General features: G+C 46.7%; 1 protein-coding gene and 1 pseudogene across 13 annotated transcripts in view; one reads left to right on the top strand and one right to left on the bottom strand.

The window, feature by feature from the left end:
• Positions 1-25,984, bottom strand: part of LOC139052803 (bromodomain-containing protein 3-like) — a 253,023-nt gene that overhangs the window by 43,736 nt on the left and 183,303 nt on the right. For all 13 annotated transcript variants that reach the window (XM_070529934.1, XM_070529928.1, XM_070529935.1 and 10 more), the window contains 3 exons: positions 20,071-20,108; positions 19,634-19,913; positions 19,415-19,573 (listed from right to left, as the gene is read on the bottom strand). In XM_070529934.1, coding sequence (XP_070386035.1) covers positions 19,415-19,573; positions 19,634-19,913; positions 20,071-20,108 — 477 coding nt within the window. The remainder of the gene's footprint in view (positions 1-19,414; positions 19,574-19,633; positions 19,914-20,070; positions 20,109-25,984) is intronic.
• LOC135899115 (uncharacterized) lies at positions 730-15,347 on the top strand (annotated as a pseudogene).

The raw sequence follows: 25,984 nt of genomic DNA on the forward strand, positions 1-25,984 counted from the left end.
AGTGACGGCCTTTATATCGGCAGTCATGCACACTTGGACCACTCAAAAGACTGGCAGTGCGTTTGGGTTATCACCTATAAAAAGCATGCAGCACACTTTCACTGCCACTGTGCAACCTGTGCTGCCGATTAAATTATTAGGTTCCATGGTTTTAGGTGCCACAGTCCGATTAGGAGATAAGCCATAAGCATCAAAATGCTGCTGCCTTGGCCGGGATCGAACCCCCGTCCCCAAGCTAGTAATGAAATGCAAATAAGTGAAGATGCCCATCATGATATGTTATACAGATTTGAACTGTTCAAAAATGAAGTGAACTTTTTATAAGTAGACGCCCATGCCGAGTTCCCAGATATCATCCAAGTGTAACAACAGCAACACCGAACAGTGTTGTAAATTTATATAGACTAAAAATTATGCGACAATGATGTACCGTAAAGAAAGGTCAACAAAGTGTCGACAGTAAAGAAGATGCGGTCGGCATATACAGATGATCATTTGGTTCAATGATTCAATGTTCGTTATATCTCTCTCGGGGTAGTTGGACAAGTATGGGAGAGGCTTTTGCCCTGCAGTGGCTGTAGCCAGGCTGCTGCTGATGATGATATCTCCATATTCTGCCCATTTTTCATGCTTATTATTGACTTAATTTGCATCTTAATCCTATCATATTACACGTGCAATTACATCAGCCCCTATCAGCTCTCCTTGGCCATCCTGCAAGCATAGGAGATGCTCATGGTATTCTTCGGAAGTATCAGTGGTCACATGTTGGGTGACTCTGCTCTGCTCCAGGGCCCCCAAACGCTGCTCAACGTCCTGCTGCCCCGAGCGAGCATTATCACTCCATTTTGGTGAGACGGGTCTTGTAAGCTTTGACCATCTTTTTGGCGACCTTCCTCATCGAGAGTGATGGCCTTTGATATTAAAGAGGCCCTGACAGGGTCCTCCAACTATTCTCAGTTTATTATTGAAGCTGAGAGTACACCTCTCTCAATGCACGTTTCAACTGGAACTTTGAATTTGAAATCGCTGCCTTTAAGCCGCCTCCCACCAGCCGCCAATTAATTTCATCACCATACCACTATACAGCTCAACCGTGATGTTAAAAAATTCAGACAAATTTGCAGCAGCACTGAATGTGCTCAACTTTTGCCAGCTTGCTGTGTGTGGGGCATGCACTGTTTAACATACAATGCATAATTCAAACTCGAAAATTGCGTGTCATGGCTCTCTTAAAGATAACATGCTGAACTGCAAACAGTGGAGGCCACACGCACTTGCAGCGGCAGTGCTACCTTGTTAATGTCTTGTGTCAACTGCGATGGCAATTCACATCTCACTCGATGACCACGGAAAGTCGCTGTCAAAATTTTGGAGTGAAGAAGCACGGCAGCAGCAGTGAGCGGAATAGATCTTCGTGCTGCCTCTCGCTTCAAAGCGAACTAAACGTCGAAAACACAGTGCATATGAAGCTACCGGCACTGGGTGCATTTTGTCCACCTCGCAGATCGCTTTCAAAATATGGCACACGTGTGGGCATGCACTTTTTCCACATCACAGATCACTTTCAACATACGGCACCTGCACAGATGCGTACTTTGTCCACATTGGAGATCGCTTTCAAGATAGGGAACCTGCGCGTGTGTGCACTTTCTCCCCATCGCAGGTCGCTTTCAAGATACGGTGCTCTGTGCCATAAGCAGCAACCTCTGGAGTATTGCCAGAATAGAATGCTCTCACCTCTTCTTCACCTCCCACTCATGCCTCACGCACGAGAGAAGACTGCACACTTCTGCCTCACCTTCCTCCCTCAGGCACGCAATATTAAACCACAATCGTCGGCTGCAAGTCAGTTATCAGCCTGCGTCAGCACGGCAAAAGTATGTTTTCTGCGCCCGAGTTTGAAAAAAAAATGGCCGCTAATTTCACCCGCTGTAGCCGATAGTCCATTGTAGCACAGTTTGTTAAAAGTGAACTTCGTTGTATTAATAAAATAGGTCGAGCAAACTAAGGTTGAAATCTGGTCAGTCATATCCGAAGGTAAGTTGAACGCGGGTCCGTTGTAACGACCGTAGACTGTATTCCTTTTTGAAGTGAGGGATGAAATACATGGGTGTTGCAGTTACCCTTATGCTTCTATAGAATTCGGTTTAAAGAGTAAGTGGAACAACAGTGCATTTTTACAGCAAGTTTCATAACATATATCTCAAAACTTGTGCTAAGCTAAGGGCGAATAAAGTAAATGCAGACACATGGAACAGACGAGGACAAACTACCAGCTGTTTATTCCCATCAACACAGTACCAAATTATAAGCTCTATAAGCGCATGAGAGCTCATGCGCTTATAAAAATGTTTTGGCTCCTAACGTTCTTTTATTTCTCATTTTTACTTGCAATGTTCCCTCCCGAGTCAAACTCGTCTTCATTGCCAGATCACAACTAGCCTTTGTGAAGCTATTCCCAGAATACGTTCCAAGTGGATGTGCTTTGCAAACACACCAGCTACAATTCGTAAATTGCAAAACGTGCCATAAAGTAATTAGTTAAAAACTTAGTTAGCAAAATTTTGTTAATGATTCAACTATGCACATATAGGCTTCTCATGCAGGTAATGTCTGCCTCCAGAAGTAAAACAGCCCAAAGGCGCAGGCAATCTTACAAAAGTCTGCATAGGCTAAAAACACCACCACATATTTCTATGTGCACAAATGGGCAGACCATCTTGGCATAACTTGGTGCAGCTTCGGGATCCCAGGCCACATGACCATGACATCGTTTCCTAGCTAGTTGCCAGAAAACAGAGAATCAAAGAGGCTAGCTGATGAGAATGGCAACTGCGCATGGAAAGTACGCATCTGCTGTTGGAGACAGAGCTTGAAAAGCTGAAGGCAACTAGCAAGACACGTCAGGCATTCCAGGAACTCGCTGCAACCCGCAATATATGTGGTGCTTCAATTTATCTCAAGTGTTCAGAGGCAGGATGACACGCTTCATGTGGAGGCCCTTCAAAGGGGGACGTATCAGTGGCTGCCTTGAAGACAAACATCTCTTAACATGCTGCGGAACGTGACTGTTGAGCAGAAAGGTGCACCACGCATGCCAATAAAGACAATAGACGTGGAAAAGAAAATGGTGACTGCTTGCTTGATGCCACCAAGGACCACCTGTTACGGGACGATGCTATTCAAGTTCAAGCAAGTGAAGACACTGCTGCAACGCAGATTCCTTGTACACAGATTCTGATTTGGAATGAACATTTTCAAGGTGAGAAAAAAAAAACACCTGGCTTGTTCCCGTAATTTGCGTCTATGTTTCATTCATAGCTAGCTGTTCCTTGGAAGCTATGTTATAGTGACTGTAGATTAGACCTAGCAGTGCTCAAAGAAAAAAAAATTCATTGAGAAATGTTTACCTTGCATAAAAAAGCAGACCCTCCCAACTGTGCGTCAATTTTACAGAGAAAATGTGCATTCATAATGCAAGTAAATATGCTATCAAACTGCAATACTGTGCAGACGGCAATGCCAGCATGACAGTCATAGTAACAGTTTAGCCAGCTTTCTTGCTGCAGAAGCCGGGAATTGTGGCTTCGGAGTCTGGCCTGCACCGCCGATGCGTCTCGTAACGGGTAGCTGACCTACGCTGCCAAGGATTCACATGGAGGCTAAGCAGGCCCGCACCGTCATCCGAGTTTTCATGCCGATGGTTGCTTCTTTCGTGAAGATTACTAGGTCGAGTGAAAAAGGAACGGAACAGGGGTTTTATTTACATTAGCAGTGCAAACTTATGTTCATAGAGCAAGGGCTATCATACTGGCTGGAGCACGGAGCGCAGTACATCGTTCTCGTAGCATAAGCTACAGGTCAGAAGACTACATCTTTCTCAGAGAGCACACCAGCACACCCTAGCTACATCAAAGGTGTTCGCTTTTAACCCCTCTGTCCTCCCTAAATACCTAGGCCATGGAAATCCGCAGTCACACCATCTTCCAATCGGAGCGCTTGTAGTCGCCTTGAGGGCAAGAGTGCGCACAATCACTCTGGCACCTTTGTTCAGTGAATACCATCAGAGAAATGCCCTTGGGTGCACACAGCTCACTATCCCAGAGAAAGAACGGTATGCTCGCAGAATGGGGTGCCATGCTTGATTCCATGTCCACATCTTGGCTTCTGGTATGGCACAGTAGCAACTGTAACGAAGTGGCGTATAATGCACTTTCACAGGAGTTCCTTGGTCTCGGCGTTGTAGTCAACAACCAAGTACCATCCATCAACCCCATAGCCGTCAGACGTGTCTCACCTTGGTGTCGCCGCTGCTCTGCCCAAGTCAACGTATTGTGAGCCTCACAAAGCGATTCGTCGCAGTAGGGCAGGAGAGGCTGGAAGGTTGCTTCTCCCGCTTTCCAATCGTAACATTGCCAACATAAATAAGCTCCTAATTGTCGCCAGAGTCTCGTGTCATCCTAATAAACTCCCTATGGTTGTTGCAGTCTTGCATCATTCTCAGATCAGCGTCCAGGCAGATCAGCCACAGAGTAAAAACATTGCGTTAAACAAAAGACTCTCAGGATGCCCTTGTGTCTTCATTACTTGATGTCAAAATAAATTAAAAGCTTCTGTATCTCAAATGTACAAATTCCTCTATTTGTCACCCGCATACATGCCCATTTTCACCAATGTCATCTCTGTTACACTATGCTGTTGCACAAAGGTAAAGTCTACCATGGCCAATGTTTCCATCGGTGCAGCTATTGCCTCTGGGTGTAATGGCTCTTGCTTTTAGCAAAGGAATGATGGTTTGTGTTCCCAGGAGTTGTGACCACGGTGGAAACAGGATCATCAATTGCTTCCACGCGTGAAGTGTACAAACGATGTCCCACTGATCACAGACAGCATTGCTGTACCTTAAACGGCCCCCTCACCATGCCCCATAGCAAATTTTGGTTATATGCTAGAAGTTGTTACGTGTCTTTTAGAGAGCGTTCTGCCACAAAAATTTTTAAAATCGGCTCATTAATAGCCGAGATAGAAATATTTCAGTGCTGCGAACACATGATTTCAGGAGGTGAGCTCCACTGCATAGCGACACTCTCATCACTCGCGCCCCGTCTAGCCTCCGCAAGCAAAATCCATTCCCTGCGTTCTCCCATGCTGGACCTCGAGGATCGCTCTGCCTTCCTTCCTTTTTCTTTTCTTTTCTTTTTCTTACGATGCGCACTTCTGCTGGTAGCGTTGCACGCGAGCTGTTATCGTTGCTGCACAATTTTGCACGATCTGCACAAGGACACATGACTAACATATAATTCAGTGCTACACGAATACTGAGGCAGAATCAGCGGATCGGAAAGCATGATCACGCACTGGAACGCGGTAGAAAATGGCATAGTTTCGGTACCTGCGCACGTGACTGCATGACCGTGGGTACAAGCAGACAAAGCGGAAGTACATCTCTCTTGCTTGGTGTGAAGTAAAACAAAAAACAGAGAGATTCCGGGAACGGAAAGAGGTTGGAATCTTAGCAAGTGGCACCATCCGATCGAACCGTCACCTCGGATGCTCCTTGAAAAGCGACAAGGAACTAAAGCAGACAAGGCACTGTAGCCACGATAGGAACGTCAGTTAAGAAGGATACAGTCGCCGACCTATTTTCCGGACTCCAAAAATTTGGACATGCCCGATTATTTGGTCAGCTTCGCAGCACCGCCATTCTCCCCATAGACCATAATGTATAACAACTGCCGAAAGTTCGGACACCTTGCAACCTCTCGTCTGATTTTTCGGACAGTCCCTGAGCCAACTCAATCGACGGCATCATGCACCGACTCTGACCGGCGCATAGTTCGACTTGCTGAACGCCATTTCTTGTTTTCAACGGAGGCTCTTTGCTGCCCCACGAAGTGGCGCTACTGGAAATCCCCGCTCATCATCATTGTTTATGCCTGGTTCGATAGAGTGGCCGTACAGCAGTTCCAGTTTCAGCTTAGTAAGCCATGTCAAGACAATCCAGCAGCTGACTTGTTTGTTTTGCGCACGACGCTGCGAGCAGGCCACGTTTTTCGTTCGTGCGAGTGGTGTCGGCACGGTGGTGTTTGCTTTGTGTGCTGTGTCAAGGTTTCAGTGATCCAACGCGGCGTACGGAAACATCACGTCAAGTGTCTAATGGCGCCGACAGTGCCCGCGCAGACTGCGCTGGGGAATGCCGGCAAGCGGGTGCCGGGAGGCCTAGGATTTGTCACCTTCCGATGTGCTCCCTGCTGACGCAGAAAATGTTCGGCCGAGACCAGCGCAGTGGCTGCATTGTGATTCCGGACACCGTCTCATTTGACAGTTTCACAGGTGCTGACGCTGTACTGACATGCGCAGAACTCGACGGCGAGATCATTCGTCAGGTTTCTGCTGCACCGCCGGATGATGACTCAGAGTCAGAAGATGACGCACCATGCAGGGGTGGTCCAACTGCGCCATTTTGATACAATTCTACTTGTCTGCGCCTCGCGGCGCCCAACGAAGCGCAAATTGCGCCAAGTAAAGCCCCTCAATTTTTCAAAAGTAGCACCATTCTTAGATCTTTCCGCCACCCCGCTCACCCAGGCGCTTCCTCCTCCACGCCTCCTGTCTCCCCAGCTTCCTCCGCTCCCCCATTGGCCAATCTGTGTAACGTGGAAGCGGGCGCCGCACTTTTGTACATTTTTTTCTTTCTAGAGCGGAGCAGGCCCCGCGCTTTTGTATATTTTTTTCTTCCCAGCGCGCTCCGACCTCCATTGTTGGGCCTGCGCGACGAAAGTACGGCAGGCAAACTGACGGAGTGCGTTAGCGTAATAGAATGTGTTAGGGGCGAGAACTTAATTGCGATGCTGTGCTGCTGCGCCTTCGGTTGCCGCAACAGACACAGCGAGGGCACAAAGCTTTTGCTTAGCCATCCCGCGGGCGCAACGCAAAAAGAAAAGCGTGGATTCACACGATCGGGCAGGTTGACTTCGAGGAAGTGGCAAAGAACGCGCAGCTTCTTGAAGTAAGTGCCACGGCTCCTCACAACCTGTTCTTTTGAGCCTAGTTGACACCTTCTGCTTCGAAAAAGTGTATGTGTTCATGCTCTGTGTGTTTTTAGCGCATTGAAGTTGACTTTTTTTTTTCGGATGTGCTCTCTTTGTTTCGTGTAGTTTCGTCTTGCGGTGAAAGTGCACGCATCTGCAGCTGGCCTGTGACATAAAAGCGACTTTATACTGGGTGTGTTTTGAGCTCCACCAGAAGTTAGCACATTTTCGATGCTTTTTCAAGGCTCACTATGACTTATGGATGCAGTCTTTTAGCTTCGAATGTACACCCGCATGTATTGATTGGGTTTGTGGCGATTAACGTTTTTAACGTCCCGAAGCGACTAAAGGTCTCATGGAGGTCGTAGTGCATGGCTCCGGATAACTTTATCTAGGTCGGCAGGGGATGTTTAACGAGCACTTTGATCGTAGACTCGTACGTGGACCAATAAATTCCTTGCTGAGGTTTCATAATTCTCGCGCGGGCGCGCTAGCGCTGCTTTAGAAGTTGGCGCCTCAGCGCGATTGTATTTCTTCAATATATTTTATTTACTATTTGTAACAACGTGTCATTATTTCGTACTATTGACGGCGCCTGCAGGGCACCAAAGCTGCAACGGGAGCACCAAAGCTAGAACCAGGGCTGGATGGGGCTCGCCGAAGGCTGTGCATGCCAAGGGAGTATAAGATAGGCTGTCCGCTATAGCGGAGAGCCAATTTTGTTTGCGAACACTCCCTGCGCCGCCTGCTTTATTGTAGTGTCACGTGCTCTTCATAGGCCTCCGTTAGTCGTTACATGTGCCCTCCTGGAGCAGTAATTGTGAAAAAAAAAAACTATCTATCGTCACGATTACCAAGCACACACCCCGCAATGAAAAAAGCGGCCCTGTTGCCAGGCATCGCTGACCGCAGACAGTAGGAATCTCTCACGCGCCGGCCGAGCAAAAGTATCCTAGAGGTACGTAAATGAACCTACGAAACCACGTACACGTAATTTACACACCCCGCAATGAAAAAAGCGGCCCTGTTGCCAGGCATCGCTGACCGCAGACAGTAGGAATCTCTCACGCGCCGGCCGAGCAAAAGTATCCTAGAGGTACGTAAATGAACCTACGAAACCACGTACACGTACTTTCACGCTGTCAAAACCTGAAACTGTGGTAATTACGCGCGTTTGAGCACACCGCGTGCTTGCGTCTTGTTTCAGCAACACGAACTCTCAACATGCGCGCACTTTACGCCTTAAATACGCCTTGAATAATAGTACTTTTCGCTATTTCTTCCACAATTCCAACACGACATGTTTAAGGCCAGTTACCAACTGACGAATCAACGTCTGTATAGAAAAAACTGCTCCGCAGGGTTCGAACAAGCTTTTCCGTGGATTTCTTCCCGTAGCGTGTTAGCTGTCGTCTGCTACGGCAGGCCCACCACCGGCGGCGCCACCGTCGAGGCCGCGCCGAGCGGAGGAGGAGGGAAGTGAATGGCGCTACTTTGGGAGATTAAGGGGCTTTAGCGCCAAGTGCGCCAAAGCGCCACCTTTGCCTTGCTAACACAACCATAACACAACCGTAGAACGAGTATAGCTTCTATTTGTTCTTGATCTGGCAACCAGCTCCAGGCACGCCGATCGGTTGGTTTGTCCACGACCTACTGGAACTCCAGACCTGCACAGATATCCGGCTTCTATGGGAGCAGCTTGCGCCCACTTTCGTTCAACCGACGGCCGTAGGTGGCGCTTTTATAACCTGTTCGTCTGCTACGCGGTGGGCGGCTGTGCGGCGTTGTAATTAGTACGGCAGCTGTTGTGTTGTGACGAACTGCTTGTCTAGTTGATGATTTTTGCTAACACAGTGACAGTGATGTCACAAGGCTTTGATCGGTCACTTGGCTCCAAAAGTTGACTGCCCGAACCTAAAAAATGTCGGAGCGTGTAGTCCGCTGCTCTCTAAAATAGAGTTGAATAGCCGCTCCTATTGCCTTTTTCAAGCAGATTATTATAAATCACACTGTGTATAGAGTTCGCAAAGTACACAACAGTTTTATTCTACACGTTGTAAAATTCGCTTCTGCGCTCTTTAGAAACTTGAAACCACCGTAACGTTCGACGACAGAACGATTACCACCCATTTTAACTCTTAAAAGTTGTCCGTGAATGCGTCGTGAGTTCAAAAAGTGAATTACACACACAGCTTCACTGCGTACGTATCTTAAGCACCACCGTTATGCTGCCGCCGTACCACGCAGAAAAGCTAGCTTTACAGTTTGAAAACACTCCCGTGAGACGATTTAAGGCTTGCAGTGCAGCACGTTTTATAGCACTGGGATCGCTTTATTTTTTGTAAGCTTTCTACTGAGCTAGGCAACCAACGACAATAAAAACAAGGTATGCTCACCTTTCCTTGAAACAGAATCGATCAACCTATTGCACATATCGGGCGGAGGACTTATACTCGTGAATACTTTTACTATATACTTTTACCAGGTCATCTGCCTTTCATTACGGCACACAGCAGTAAATTCTCATGTCATCTACGACACTAGGCTATCTGTAAACAACTAAAAAAACTAGATTATCCTATGAATCTTTTTAAGACAATTTTTCCAGTCTCTTATGGAGGCTAGGAAAGGGAAATTTATGCCGTCGATCTAGCATTGCAGCTGCCACCTATGCTCGTTCTTTACATTTCTTGCACCACTCCTCCTCTTGTAGTTTCACTATTCAAACGCAAAGGATTCGCAAATATGTTTTCTTTTGTATATTTGTGAATTTACTCATTTACCGCCAATACAAGAGCTTTGTGCCTGCCGAATAGGCAAGACAAGCGCTGAACAGATCGCAGAAGCAGACGACAGCGAACAGGTTATAACTAGCGCCACTCCGCTCGTACGTTCTTTCCCTAGCGGCGAAAGGGGCGAACTAGACCAGGCGTGCTGGAGGAGGGAGATCTGTGCAGGTCTGGAGTTCAGTAGGTCGTGGGTTTGTCAGCCTATGGCTTGTTGCTTGTCTATCATTTTCCCGCGCATTCGTCCAGCATTGAGCAACCGGAAATCGCCTTCCGACACACGGCCACACGGATCGGAGAATGAGCAAAGGTAAGTATGGTCTCTTCATTAGGCGCTGCGTTGTTATCGCGGAAGCTGTTATCGCAAAGTTTAAACGAGCCGGTGATTACGTTGCAGCGGCCCAAACAAGTTGTCGGTGAATCGCATCGTGCAAACGCGTACGTACTACCAGAGTCCTTGCATGTTTTTATGGTCACGAAACTCCGCCATCACGCTATGGGAGAGGTTCATATGCTGCCCAATGGTGCCGCGACGCGGCGGCACTGTGCCACAGAGGGCATCGTTCGCGTACCGAAACGCGTGCGCAGTGCGAGGCGAGCCGAGTGATCGGGTGCGTTCTGTACATGTGCCGCGCTATTTTTCGAGTGCTGGGCTGTTTAGTTGATGTGGCGGGGAGGGACAACGATGCCGAACACGTGTTGCAAGTAACAGCTGAAGAAATAGAATGGTGGTATCTCTAACAAACCACTAAAAGAATGCTGTATTTGTGATGTGGCTACTTGTGTTCTGAAGCATAACTGCAAGTCGACTTGTGTGCGTTTGAGAGTTGTTTTGCCATGTGTTATAAAATGCTTATGCTTTACACTTTCTCGTTTACAGAAACAATCGATTATGCATTCTGTATTTAATGCCATTCGTTTGGTGGTGTTTGTTCCCTGCCCCCCAATGCATATCTCTCACGTTTGATGTTATTTCTTTATGCTTATTATATCAGTGTCGTGCTTTTAACAAATTTGCATTGTGAATGGTGGACCATTCGTGACCGGACGCCTCTGTGATGTCTGTATTTCGCTCCGCTTATTTTACATGCTAAATAAATGATCGTGCTTGTATGTTGTCTTTGCACCAACACGTTTTATTTCTTTTCTTAATGGAAATATAAAGTTTTCTTTTTCATTTTTCGACCATGATAAGAATATCAGGACCGGTGATTGCAGCATTTTAACATATTGTAAACAGTTGCGCATTAAGAACCAAAATACCTAGTCTCGTAGTTTCTGCGTCGGAACCACGAGCAGCATGATTAAGTGCTGGGCTTACTGACGCTTCTAAACGACTGCTTGCTAATGCAATTGCCTAATTACAATACAGCTAGTTTCAACTGTGCAAGGTCCTAACACAGCTAGTTTCAAGGTCCTGACACTTCACGTTCGCCTTAATCCGTTGCTAAAAGCCGCACCGAAGACATTTAGTAGCGAAGTTTGCCTTGCATTAATCCTACCTAAATCTCATTCAGAAATGACATCGCTTTGCAGAGAAATCTTAAGCGCACAGGGCAGCTCAATTTCCTTTTCTTTGTCATTAAGTATTCTACAGTAGCAGCCCTTTGCAATAACAATTTCATTCTTTTGATCTCGTTATAAGATACTGCCCACAGTCAGAGTCCTTCTCTGCCACACTTTAACAGAAAGTGAACAGCTGTGCTTGGCGAACAATCTGGCCGGCGCTATGCGCAACGGAGAGTTGGCGCTTACTTACGGGTAAGCGGGGGTGCAACAGCCCAAATGTATGCATTTGGTGATAAGTGGGACCACTGTCGCTTTGTTGCGAATGCGCGGTGTTTTATTTTAGGGAAATATTAAAAGCGGAGCCCACCGAAGTGTTGAGGCGAATGGTGATGATCTGGAAGAAATCTGGACTGCCGGAATCGGAATCAGCGAAGAAATCTGGACCGAGACCGCCCGACCGTGTAGAGCAGCCGCATTTTAACGGGGGCGAAATGCAAAACACCGGTTTATTTAAATTTAGGTGCATTTTAAAGGATCCCAGGTGGTGAAAATTAATCTTGAGTCCCCCGCTACAGCGTGCTTCATAATCGTATCGCGGTTCTGACCGTTAAAATCCCAGATTTTTTTTTTTGTGTGTGTGTGTGTGTGTGTCTGAGACCGCCGCAAGCTCCATGTTATGAGCGGCTTTTTTTTCGTCCCAGGCGCTCGTATCATGGCAGAAGACGCACTCAGGCAGTAATTTATACATATTCAATGTTAAAAATAGTTACGTGAAACTAAAGCGACGGCTGAGGAAGTTGAGAAAGATAGAATACCGAGGCTGCCCCACACACAACCACAGCGGTAGCGGCGTTCGCATGCCCTCTAATGGACGGTTGCGCCTCTAGCGGCGGGCGCTGGCTCTATATGAAACTGAGGCGGCAGTTTCATGACCAGAAAGAAAATGGAAGGACTCTGATACTACTGTGTTGGTACTTAAGCGACAGCGAAGCAAACTTCTTGAAACGACATAGTCTGCACCATATATAGCGTGAAGCAGTAGTATTATAAAACAATGTATTCGGCGATACTTTCACGGGATTAGCACCGGGCAGGTCGGCATCTGCGAGTGAAAACATTTCCGGTCTTGTTCGCTCGTAGCCGCTGATCGCTCGACAGCGCCGATATCGTTGCTAGGCCTTTTCCGATTCACTTCAAAGGTAAAGCTTACGGCGCTTCGGAATTAATCACCGACGCTCACTAGCCGCAATGTTTTTTTATCGTTGTCGCTCATCGCATTAATTGTATACAAAGAAGAAAATACGCTTATATCAGCGGAGCCGTCGGCTGCGATGCGAGCGCAGGCTGGGTCGCCTGCCGTCAATAGCCGTGTACTCAGCTGAGCTCGAGAAGTATCGGAGCTCTCGTCCATGTTTAGCACTTGACAATGGATATCGTTTTTCATAAAATGTACAATTTAGGCATCGCTTTATCTAACGGAAGTTATTTTGCTTGAAAGAAGCTGCAGCCGATATTTGCGTTCCCGGCGGCGGAGGCACGCAAATTCGCAGTAGTCTAGAGTTACTCTGTAGGCTCACTTATACAGTAAGTGTACGGTAGTCCCGCCGCTTGTGCGCCGGCCGAACTTCGAACACCTCTCACGCGGCAGACGTCTACGGCACTGGAGACTGGTTCTCCATTATGGCGTTTGCCGCTAGCGTGTGCGTTAGTTTCAGACTACAGTACGACGTCAGCTCTTGTAGATCGCGTACTACCGGAAGGGTTAATAGTCTTACGACGGCGTGTTACTTTTGCTGCGCAAGAATTAATATGACGTTCAAGAGGAAAGAATGTTCAAGTGTAATGAAAGAGTATTCACATAAGTTACTTTTTAGCTTGGTGTACTGGGAAAGAATGTCGCCAGGGCGATTATTGGGAAAGATTATTTTTTGTTATTACAGCTGATGGTGCCCCAATTCTCATTTCTAGAAAATAAGTTGACTGGTGTATTTTCTTGTTCTTTTTAGGGTGAAGTACCAAGTTCAAGGAGTCTGTGCTCAATGAAATTGACAGCAATAATGATCCCATTCATCTTTGGTGCAAACATGGAGTTGAAGACACACAAGCACTCTGTGTTGTCTGCAATTGCACCATTGATTGCTCACAACATGGTATTGCTGCAGTAAAACGTCATGCGACAATGCAGAAGCACATCCATGCGACTGCAAAATACAGAGACAAAAATGCAAACCTCCAGCCTTCTAAATTGGTGCAAGCGGCTTTGAACTTTTCACCGAGAGCATTTAGCACCTCTGTACAAGATCAAGTTTGCAAGGCCGAAGCAATTTTTGCCATGTCTATCACAACCAAGTGCATCTCATTTTCATGGGGCGACACCGCAACAAAAATCTACCACACGATGTTCTCAGACAGCAGTGTTGCCAAGGATTTCAAATGTGGCAGGTCGAAGCTGTCACGCATTGTGTCTGATGGACTAGGACCATATTTCCAAAGTGGTGGATGAACTATGTCATCCGGGTGTTTTCTATTCTATCATGGTGGATGAAACTCCGAAACCTGACCAGCGAGTGCAGCAACTTGATGTGCTAGTAAGGTTCTTCTCTGAAGCAGAACAGCATGTTGTCGTGGAACATGTCCAGTCATATAATCTTGGACGGGCCACCGCTGAGATATCATTGTCGGCTGTGTAGAAGATGCACTTGTTGAGCTGCCACGACAGGGCATCATTTGTTCCTTTAGTGATGGTCCTAACGTCATGAAGAGTGTCAGAAGAAAGCTAGAACAGCATCTGACATCAAGCATTGCCGATGTCGGTCACTGCAGCTTAGACAAAGTCCACAATGCTTTTGCAAAGGGCTTAGATGCTTTTGGATCTGATGTAGAAGAAGTGGTAAGCAGTGTTTACTATTACTTCAAATCTGCTGTCCGTTCAGAGCTATTCAGAGAGAGCCAGGAAGTCCTAGGTATTCCATCGCATGTGTTTTTGCAACATGTGTCGAACAGGTGGCTCGCTTTACAAGAATCACTGTGCCATATTCAGGAGCAGTTTGATGCCATTAAGGACTACTTTGAAAAAGCAAACAAGACTGGCCAGCGGTCTGCCACCCAAAGTCTTCATAAGAAACTGGCTGCGGCATTCTCGCAGAAGCCACTCTATGCTAAGATACTATTCCTGAAGAACTGTGCTGAGCTATTCACTGGCTTCCAGAAGCTGTTTCAGAAACAAGAACCACTTTTGCACATTCTTCATGTGGAATTGTTATTAGTTCAGCGAGTTCTTGGCCGCTTCTTACGCAGTGAAGCCTACCAGGGCAAGACAGTTGATGATCTGAAGAGCTTTAACCTCCAAGACTCCACACTGTGGAAGACAAAGCCCGAGTTGGGTATGGATACAGATGACGCAATGCAGACCTGGGACATCCCTGAAAGAAAGCGTTTGCGACTTGGGGCCCGCGCTTTTTACATAGTGTGCTCACAAGACTTACTGCAAAAGCTACCTCTTGAAAACAAACTGCTGCAACATGCAAACATTCTTGGCTTCCACTTCACAGATGCAGACTCGGAAGTCCGCTCACTGCGATACCGTTCTTCACAACTGCTACAAGTGCTACAGCTGAATCAAGTATCTTCATTAATTGACGTATGGTACATGCTCAAATGCGACCCACTGAACAGCAGCGACGTTGCAGTGCCTGAAAGGATCGACAGCTCATGGGCTAAAGTATTTCAACGGAAATCGGCTGCTGGTGAGCAAAACTACCCACTGCTTGCAAAACTCGTGAAAGCCCTCCTATCTCTCCCGCATGGTAATGCAAATTGCGAGAGAGGGTTCAGTATAAATAAGCGTCTGCTTGAGGGCCGTGCCTCTTTGTCTGTTAATAGCCTGAATGGACTATGGTAGGTTAAGAGATATTTGCAAAGGTACAACGGGGATGCCACCAAAGTACCCCTGTCACCTAAGCTGGTCCGATGTGTAAAGAAGGCAAGGACATGTTATGCAGATAGGCTTGAAAGCTAAATGGCTAAACGAGCTAAATGGCTGCGCTGCGTCGTTCTTGCTTGTTGTGTCTATTTACTCTAAAGAAATACTGAACAATTGTGCAGTAGTAATAAGCTGCACCAAATGTCATGCATTTGCTTTTCTCCTGCTCCAACTGATCCAAAACGCAAAAGTTTGTGCTATAGAACTGCTACAAAAGGCTAATGTGGCTGCTCCTAAATTGCTACAAACCAGCCTTTTTCCTGCTCCAAAAGTTGCTCCAAATCTGAGGTTGGCTGGACCACCACTGACCATGTGCTACGCTGCCGTCACATGCGAAGCGTGCACAAGCAGTGACTGTGCTTTCAGCCGCCTATAGTGACCGTACGACCTTCTCCGAGATTCAGGCTTATCTGACTGCGCGTAAACGGAACAGCGTGCAACGGCGCACTCACAATTTCTTCAAGCCTACTGCCGAGCCCGAATAAGTGCGCGAAAATGAAAGGATTTCATTTTTTTTTTCTTAATCTGCTTTTTCGGACACCTGTTTATTCGGACATTTCCGCAGTCCCCGTGAGGTCTGAAGAAACGGTCGGCAACTGTATTGTAATAGTTGGGTGGTACGACAACGATTCGGTGAACATGGTGTCGACAATTATTGGCATCGGAGAGTTGTCAAAGGTGAAAAGGTGGAGCAAGTCACAGAAACAGCATTTCGAAATTGACTGCTCGGAAGTAATTTCACAATACAACAGCTTCATGGGGGGTGTGGACAAATTAGATTTGGAATGTCTGTGCACCCCCTGAAAGCCAAGACGAAGTGGCCAATCAGTGTAATCTCACACTTCATGACATTTGCCATTTGCAATGGCTGGATAGAGTACATTCGTGACACACATGAAGAAGGCATCTCCAAGAAGGACACGAAAGATGTGATGGCCTTCTAAACGGATGTAGCCCGCAGTCTCATCGCAATCAACAAAAGCGAGCAGCCCAAGAGGGGACGGCCAATCAGTGCTGTGAGGTCAAGTAATTCTCGGGAGGCACATAACTCTACACCAATGCCCACAAACTCCACAAAATATGATGGAATCAACCACTGGCCAAGGCACATCGCTACGAACTTCGCTCAACGATGCAAGAACCACGGATGAACTTCGAGGTCCCGAGTTTGCTGCCGAAAGACTAAGTCTTTCTTTAACGGTGTCTACCAAGTTGACATTTCCAAATTCCCCAAGTTTTCCAGGTTTTCCCTGAGCCCCTTTGCAAAATTCCCTGAATGAGCCAGAACATTGTTTTATGTCAAGACAGGCTGACACCATGTTGTTCGATGCTGTCACTCTCTAGTAAACACGCTGAAACAAAAAAATGGCTTAACCCAGTTTCAATAGTAAGGAGTAATATCTGTTTTATTTAAAAAGAAAACAGAGGGCACAGCTAAAAAAAATGGTAAAACCCATTCCAAATTGAGTCCAACACTCTCAAATACGAATGAAAAGGAGATGCATACAGAAACAAATATTTTCGAATATGAGCTATTTCTATCAACTGATAGAAAGCTCATTGGTACAAGGCCCAAGCTTTCCCACAATTGAGATTCTCTCTCAACAGCTCGTAAGTCAACCTCAACTGTCCTGACATGCTCTCAGCGCGCGCACAATGCCTCAGTGTTGTGTTTCACTGCTTTAAAGAGTTTATTTTGGTTCGGATGAGGGTCACCTGCATCTCTGCATCAGCCAACACTTTGTTTTTTGAGCTCAAGCTTCTTCAAAACGGCGGCGGCACGCTTCCTTTTATGTTAATTCCTCAGTGCGTCGGTCCTTTCTGTTCTCGTCCTCGTCGTGGGGGGAACATCTTCTTGGTCAGTTGCACAGTACATGTCCGATTTTTCGAACTCCAATAGGGGCCGTGAAACGTCCGAAAAATCGGCCAGTTGGAAAACATAAATGCATGTCATTTACTGCCCTTAAGAGCTGAAACCATGACAAGCACATTCAAAAACGCTCTGAAGGCCTGTTGGTACATGTATTAGGCCTATCGGCGCTCGTACTGTGACAGGAAATACCAGGTTCATGCGTGTACAATTAAGAAATACATACTGTGTCCCATGGCAATAGCCCCTTCCCACGCTTGTTATGCTTCACTGCAAAGCTTTTGCGTATGCTTCACCAAGTAACATCCCTGTACAAAGGCAAAGCTGACTTTTGGAAACCGGCATTATGCAACGCAACATGCTTTCCAAGCTTCTAAGCCAATCTCGAGGACCACAAAGGCGGAGTCCTTGTCATTGCTGACAGCAGCGAATTCTTTCAATAAAAAACATGGCACCCAACAGGCAAGAAGCTTCATAGCTAACGTCGAAGCAGCTAGGTCTAGCATTGCCGCAGTGGTGGCTACGGCTACCAGCAAATCTGCGTGCGAAAGCACGAATTCGAGGCGGCAAGGTAATCAAAATGGCAGCAGTGGTGGCTTTGATTAATGCCATTTCAGACCTGCGGTCACGGCAAAACGTCCAGAAAATTGGACGGCGAAGAGTTCTTGAGTCCAAAATTTCAGACGTTCTGATACAGTGACTCTATGAGGTACGTGGCGGTGCCGCGAAGCCGTCCAAATTATCGGGAATCCGGAAAGTCGGTCATTCACTGTACACTGGCAACTCCTCGCCTACGACAGGACGTCAAAGACGATTCATTACGATTCCTGTCCGTTACTCGAACCAGCATTAACGCGGCTTTCGACCTTTCAATAAAATTACAGCTAATTTTCCCTGATAGCAGCACAAATGCCCCGAGTTTTCCCTGATTACTCAAAATCCCTGCGAATTCCCTGTTTTCCCGTTTGGTAGACACTCTAATATTTTTGAAGCTGAGTACTTCAGTCTCAGCTTCATTGCTGTTTGGAGGTCAAGCTCCTCCAGTGTCTTCCTGGTGTTTTGAGTGACGAATTTGTTCAGTTGAGAAGTCGTGATGCTTTCAGGCAAATCATGCTTGGCGTCTTCATCCACCTCACACATTGAAAAATGTGGCCGATCACGTGTACTTGGGAATACAGTCAGCATGACCCACATCCTTGCGGTCTCAATCCTGCCATAGATTGCGCCAATGTAACACTCCAAGACTGAGAGCAACAGAATCTTGTTTTATTATTATTATTATTATTATTAGTAGTAGTAGTAGTAGTAGTAGTAGTAGTAGTATTCTAGTGCCGTTTCCAGTAAAAGCTGTTCGTTTGCTTTGGTTCTTTGCGTCATTACATCGCTCCTTGCAGGCTATGCCCCAAACAACGCCCCTTCACCTGCTGCCATAGCCAACGTCATCGCCACTGTCGTCACAGGATGGCAATAAAACCCACACAGAAATGATAACAATGCACTACTTTCATTACAGAGTAGTTAATCTAAAATGGTGAGGTCCAGAAATGGCACAGTGGGTTGCGAGGGCTCCTGAAGCTATGCAATTCAAGACATCTAGGAGCCAAACTTGTGGCCTCAACGTATGTCTTCTGGATATACAAATTGGCTATACTTGGTCGCAGACCACCAGTACATTCACTACAGAGCCTTTCCGAGAAATGCGGAATATCATATGCAGCCACTAGGAAAACACGTTGAGGTTCATAGCAATCAAGAGGCAAGCGAGAGTGACAGAAAGAGCAATCAGTGCAAGTATATTTCAATCAGTGTTTTCAAATTCAGGTTATTGGGCACACCCCCCCCCCTTTTTGTTTTGCTAACACGATAAAAATTAAATTGGATGCGCATCAGACGTCAGTGCAGAATTTTCTTCCCTGAATGCATGTCACAATTACATCTGTACATAATTCCTGGGTGAGTCACGTTCTTCTTTGTTGCAACCATTTCTTTCGTAGAGATACTTGAGCACCTTGGAAGGAGAGTGCCCCCTATACTGAGCAGTTCCTGCCCAAAAGCAAATTCAATTAAGACTCCCCGGGGTTGCCGTGGTTACGCTTCCCACAGCCGGTCCACAAATTTTAGGATACAGAGGAAAACAGAAGGCTCACTTGGGGTGAACAAATAAACCAGTGTCTCATCACATTTTGCTGTAATAGTTGACCTTGCCAATAAATTTTCGGTGCCAAACCCTCACCAGTGGTGGTCGGCCTGTGTGGTAGATTCTTTTTGACAGGAGCGGCTGTCGCCATGGCCGTGGGCCGTGAGGGCTGTTGGGGAAGACTACTGTGGCTAGCGACCACGGGAGGGCGGCTTGCTGGTACGCCATTGGCAGCAGACAGGCTGCCCAGTGGGGCTGCACAGCAAACAGTGTACTGTTGTAGCGCAACCTTCGAGCAGTCACTGGAAGATATACCTGTGAGGCCCGTGTAGGCAGCTGTCAGGGCTGGGTCTGGCATTGGGGCCTGGGTCAGCAGTCCTGGAAAGGGCACCATGGCCGGAGCATACGACTGCGGTGCTGCCAGGCCTGAAGCAACTGGGCTGCGCAGGGAGTAGGCTGTGCCATTGCTGCTGCTGCTGTTGACTGGCAACATGGTGGCAGCAGAAGATGGCTGTCGTGGAGCCACGGGCGTCAGTGACGGCATGGTACCCGGAAGGGAAGGACCCAGCAGGCTCTGTGGTTCCAGTGTTGGAGCCTGCAATAGACCAGCTGGTTATCACATCCGTTTCAATGCATGCATGCCACCATCCAGCAATGCAGCCGGTGTGGGATACTTTCGCCAACTTTAAAAGGGCATGTTGCCCACTGTACATCAACAATTTAAGCAGTTACAGACATAACATGGATCTCACCTGGTTAGCATCTGTCTTCTCTTTCTTCACCAAGGGTTCTAGAAAAGAGGAACAAACCGATACACTGTAGCAGCATTCGCAGGCCAGTTGTCCATCAAGCAAAATGCAAAGATTTAACCCATCTTGTCTCCTCTGTCTGGTTCAACGGAATGCTATTCTTGTCATGTGGCTAGTGCTGCCTCAATTTCGCCTCTAGCTTCAGTTCCTGTATACGAAAAGAACAGAATTGTTGGCTATGCCAACAATCCCCAAGCCTTCACATAGGTTCTTCTTGCGTGAATCAATGGTAGTCCTGCTGCTGAGAATGGAATTGGATGCTTTGCAATATGGCCCCTATGGAGACAGAGCTGCAGCACTCGCCAGCTGGTATTCAAGATAATGTGAAAAGCATCTGGTGGCACCCACACAACCGAAAAATAAAACCTCAATGCCGCGAGCGTGTGAAGGTTTATGGGCCACTTGCCTGCTCCCAAGTTTGTGACCTAAGCAATGTCTGCACTTGAACACTCCCTGAACTAGATATAATACATAACTACCAAGAAAGTTATGAGAGCAAAGTGCTGAGCATTGCAGATGTAGATGCAGAACACCACCTGTGGCAGAAAGCAGTCTCTTATCCCTCATTATTTTTACATTTAAGAAAATTTATTCTCACATCTGCGAGTATTGGTCTAAGCACAGCTTTCACTGGTGTTTGTGAAGAACATTCTTGTTCAGTGACAACTGCGCCACATGACTAGGTTGGAAAGATTTCAACAGGAAAACACCTTGTTCAACATTTACTTGTGGCACTTAAACTTGCGCATGGCAACAAAGGAATGAGGATGACAGAATGAGAATGACGGCATAATGACAATGGGATGCGTTGCTCGAATCACGACTATGACAAAGAAGGGATGATGAGGGATGCCAACGGTACGAAGACAACATGACGACAATGGGATGACAACACTGGAATGATGACTGAATGACAAGGATTGTATGACCATGGCGGCATGATGAGTGTATGACAATGGCATCACAACAACGGCGGCATGATTATGACAGTGTGATGACAATGGCATACAGCAGCATACGCATTTCGGCTGGTTGGCTCATGACTTCAGCCGATGCAGTGTAAAAAGAACAGGATGCACAAGACGAACTGAGTCTCTCCCTTTCTTATGTTGTTCGGTTCTGCTCAAGACAACGACAAAGTGACGACGAAGTGATTGCGACGGAGTAACAATGAAATGACAATGCAGTGGTAACGTGTGAAGACAGCATAACAGTAGCAACCATGACCATGAAGACCACAATGGAATGAAGCTGATTAACTGACAATGACAGAGTGTTTGCACTGGCAACGCGAGCTCACATCTGCACTTATCTGACTTCGGTTTACGCTACATAATGTGCCCATTTGCACTATGCACTGTATTGGTCAATGGTGCAAGACAGCGCCTGCAAAGCAGGGGGAAGAAAGCTTTGCTTCAAAACCTTGCCTACGTATGGTTGCTACGAGGGACTACAGCACAAAGCCTTTAAAACAAGGAATCTCATGCTGCCATTGATTGCATGCCATGATGTTGTGCAATTCAGTTGTACTCCGGTCTGCAGTTAAGCAAGCTTCTTGCAATCACTAGCACAAATCACATTTCTGATAAAATATGCCCAGTGCCTGTTTACACAGCCGCCGCCCATTTTTCCTTCATGAACTGCCATGCTAATATGTTGCTACGATGCCACTTTGTGTCATGTGCCATAGCATGTGCACAAGTTGCAGCCGCACTGATTCAGCAGTTTCCAAGTCTTCCTATTTCCTGTTTTTGCCAAATGCTTGTTCCTGCAGTGGCCACCAGTTAGCAAACTAGCCTAGGCACTCAATGACTGCACTCAAGGAGGCGGCCCACATGGACTCCTGTGCATAATAATAGGCTTACCTCCTCAACACCCGACTACCCTTCATTTGGGCGGGCCTCACCAAGGCTCCTGGATGTTGAAAGCCTTACACACATGAGAGACTACACATGCGTGAGCAAACCTCTTCTACCAAGAAAGAGCTTTAGCTTTGTTAGCGCAATACGCTCCTGACAGTGGAGTTTCCCGCCGACAGCCACGCCACCTGTGGCGTCGAAAGCACAACTCTGGTAATGATACAACTTCAGTCAACAGCATAGAATCCAGTGGCGCACGTGTTGTTGTTATGACCACGTGTGATTCGAAACTTCTGAACCATGTGCGTCACCGTCCTGCAGGTAAACGTTCTCATACCGCTGTTTTACAATGGCAAATGTGCAAGACATCGAAAACAGCCCAGGAAAAAAAGCGTGGTGACAGCAGTACTGCTGCATCAAAGGCTGTAACGGCCGTGCAGGGCTGCCTGTTCTCAGACTATAGAAATTTCCTGCCCGGCCGTGGTTTTGTGCTCACGTTTCCTTCCTGGAGGATTGCACTAGAAAGTATTGTAGTCAGTATAAAGTTTTTGGTCAAGAAAGTCTTGCCGGGCAGCCGACTTGCATATTTTTTCAAATCCTTCGTATCTTTTGGAGCAATTTATTTTGCTGTACAAAGCGTACTGCGAGGTGGCTGCAGGTGTTCTGGCTTGCTTGAGCCGCTCAGCACTTCACGCTGGGTGGCCCTGCTTGGGTCCAGGTTGCCAGATACGGTCACCCGAGTCTTGGCGGCCAGAACGGCCCAAGGTCATGCCGGTGCCTCGGCAGTTGTACACTCTAAAAAAGTTTACAACCTTTGGGTGTGTATCAGCCACACAACGATAATCGTCATCTGCCTTGCTTGCGTTTCCTTTCTTGAAAACGCCGCGCCCGCTACTTTCCTGTCGGGAATGCTATGTCATGCTGATAACATGCATGCCGTTCGTTACTGGGATGTACCGGGCTCGCAGCGTTAAAGAAAGGGAATGTGGACAAGACAGATGACATTTATTGTCTGACAAGATACGTCTCAAAGGGTGTAAACTTTCTTATATAGAGTGTACACTCTTGCACTCTAAGAAAACATCACACCCTTTGGGTTGTATATTTAAATTATTTAAAAATTAAATTATGGGGTTTTACGTGCCAAAACCACTTTCTGATTATGAGGCACGCTGCAGTGGAGGACTCCAAAAATTTCGTCCACCTGGGGTTCTTTAACGTGCACCTAAATCTAAGCACACGGGTGTTTTCGCATTTCGCCCCCATCGGAATGCGGCCGCCGTGGCCGGGATTCGATTCTGCGACCTCGTGCTCAGCAGCCCAGGGCTGTATATTTGCCACACAACGATAATCGTCATCTGCCTTGCTTGCGTTTCCTTTCTTGAAAATGCTGCGCCCGCTATTTTACTGTCGGGAATGCTATGTCATGCTGATAACATGCATGCCGTTCGTTACTGGGAAGTACCCGGCTCACAGCGTTAAAGAAAGGAAATGCGGACAAGACAGATGACGTTTATTGTTGTGTGGCAAGATACCACCCAAAGGGTGTCATTTTGTTTTAGAGTGTAAACAAAGTACTCCGGTTGCTAGGCAGAACATAGCAGTATAATAATATTTTTGTGCAAGTTGTTTAAAAGAGCCTTTTAGTAATTATAAAAGATATGGCGCCTATCATCCCTGGCCAATGAGGCTTTGCAAGCATGTCAGAACAGCACCACGGAAGGACACATTTTGTCTACGGTAACTCAAATGGTTGGATAAGAACACCTACGCCTAACACTTAATAAGCTCAGTCATGCCTGCACACTCAATTGAGCTGCTTGATCAAAGCATAATATGATAGTTGAATAGTTGAGTGTACTCAAGCCAGAGATACGCTGCAGTTGTGTTTGCCTTGCTGGGAGTGACACTTGGCCAGCGCAGACACACCGGCGACTTCTTTCGCGCCATGAGCGTAGAGCTTTCCCCTTTTACTACGAATAGCAGGGCGTATCCGACCGTCTGATTTTGAGATTGGTCTGAAACCACACAGCAAAACTTGTGCCATTTGTTCGTTTCAAGACAAGCATGAACATGCAACCACGTTGGCAGCGTGAGTAGCGTGGTTCGTCAGTGTCAGTTTTGACGGAAGGTGCCGCAAGAGGCGCTGATGATCGCTGCTCGGACGCGCCGCCTGGGCAGTGTCAGGAGCGTATAGTGCACTTCAGAGAAATAGCATAGAAACAGCATGACCATTCTGCAAACAAACTTTAAATAGACATTATTAAAATTGTTCAACGGCAGGATTCGAACAAGGACCTTTGGCACAATATCTCAATATTGAAACAATTATGGCACGGACACATGCAGCGACAAGACAAGAGGCATAGAACACCCTTACGGATTTCTCGCAGGCAAGCCAGCACATTGAGACGCTTGGCATATTTCAATTTAGCTACCTGAACAGGCTGAGCCGCTGTATTTAGCAGCAATAGTACGTGTTCGCAGAGTCTTATGTACTTAAAGAAGTACAGACTGCTCTGAAATTTATGACAATGAAGGCGCAATAAGCATAATTAACAAAGTCACAAGAACGTCTGAATCCACAAACACGAAAATCAGACAAATCCACATATTACCCATCATTCCCATGGTGGCTGAACAATTGCAGTGCCAGAGCTCCCTCAAGTAATTATGGTAGGACCAACTATGGTATAGAGTTGTGTGGTGGTGTGCTAGAGTTGTAGAGTGGTGTGCTAGAGTTGTTCACGTCCTGGACACACTATTCATGTACACTTTAAATTTTGAATACATGGAGCACATATGTGAATTTATCCATTTACCAAGCTTTCTGCATGAAGTGCAAGAAGCAGAGGAATGACAACTAGGAGTGGGTCATATTCCATGCCTGGATCCTTGCGGCAAAGTCAGTAGAAGCTTGCTCTGCATGGCCTCCAACACCACCCAATCTCAGAGGACATGTGCCAACACATGCCTAGCTCTCGACTTCGTCTATAGGTGGCGATGCCATACCACACCTTTCATTAGTTAGGCTTCAAACCATTCTAAATGAGGAGCGATTTTGAAAAATACGAAAAGTTATCCACAATACTGTCATCGAAGCAGCCAGAGACTAAGCAAAATGCCATTCTACACACTAATTTACACGAACAAAGTGAATTCTACAACAGCAAAAACATATTCAGTTCGAAGCAGGCAGCCAGGACCAGTGCCATGTTGCCACACAATTCAAGTAAATCCCGCAACGCCGGTAATGCTAATTTTGAAAAAAAAGGCATGCGTACGCTAAACGACCCATTGCGCTTGTTTAGCATTTTTGGCAGTTTAGCAAGCTGCACATGCACATTTCAAGCACACTATTACACTGAACATGCTGAACTGTCTGAGGATGCAGTGGCAGGCTCTGCAGTATTGCCATTACTTCAAAAAGGAGACATATCTGTCCAAGTTTTGACACTCAGTTCCCAAGGTCATACATGGCTGAAAGAAGGTGCTATCTACCTCCCATGACAGTGACGCAATGCATTTACGTGTGTGACCATACAGAAAGACATTTTGAATAGCACAAGATCTGTAAAATCAAGCGAGTTTCTCGCAGCTCAAGGTAGTACAAGCCTTTTTAAAATATGACAATCTCACCTTTGGCAGACAAAATGACAGCTTCAATAGAGATTTCACAAAGCTTTACAGTCTTACCATTACTGACCGCCCTCAACTGCTCGAGCTTACTGGGCTCCAGCAAGCTTCCCGGAACGGCTCCCATTGGTTACTGTGTACCCAGGCCACCTGCTTCGATCCCAATTCGTTATTTATTCTTCCTTTGCAACAGCAAGACCATCTCATACTGAGGAGCTTTTGTGGTTATTATTGACATCAGCAGTTTGTTCTAATACTGCTACATCAAGGCAGGGAAGTATTAATAGACGATGTCACATCACTCAGCCTTGACCAAGGGTGTGCAGTGCTGAGGCACCATCTGTTAGGTGGAAATTAATGCC

The sequence above is a fragment of the Dermacentor albipictus genome, unplaced genomic scaffold, assembly GCF_038994185.2.
Source record: "Dermacentor albipictus isolate Rhodes 1998 colony unplaced genomic scaffold, USDA_Dalb.pri_finalv2 scaffold_36, whole genome shotgun sequence".
Classification (NCBI taxonomy): domain Eukaryota; kingdom Metazoa; phylum Arthropoda; class Arachnida; order Ixodida; family Ixodidae; genus Dermacentor; species Dermacentor albipictus.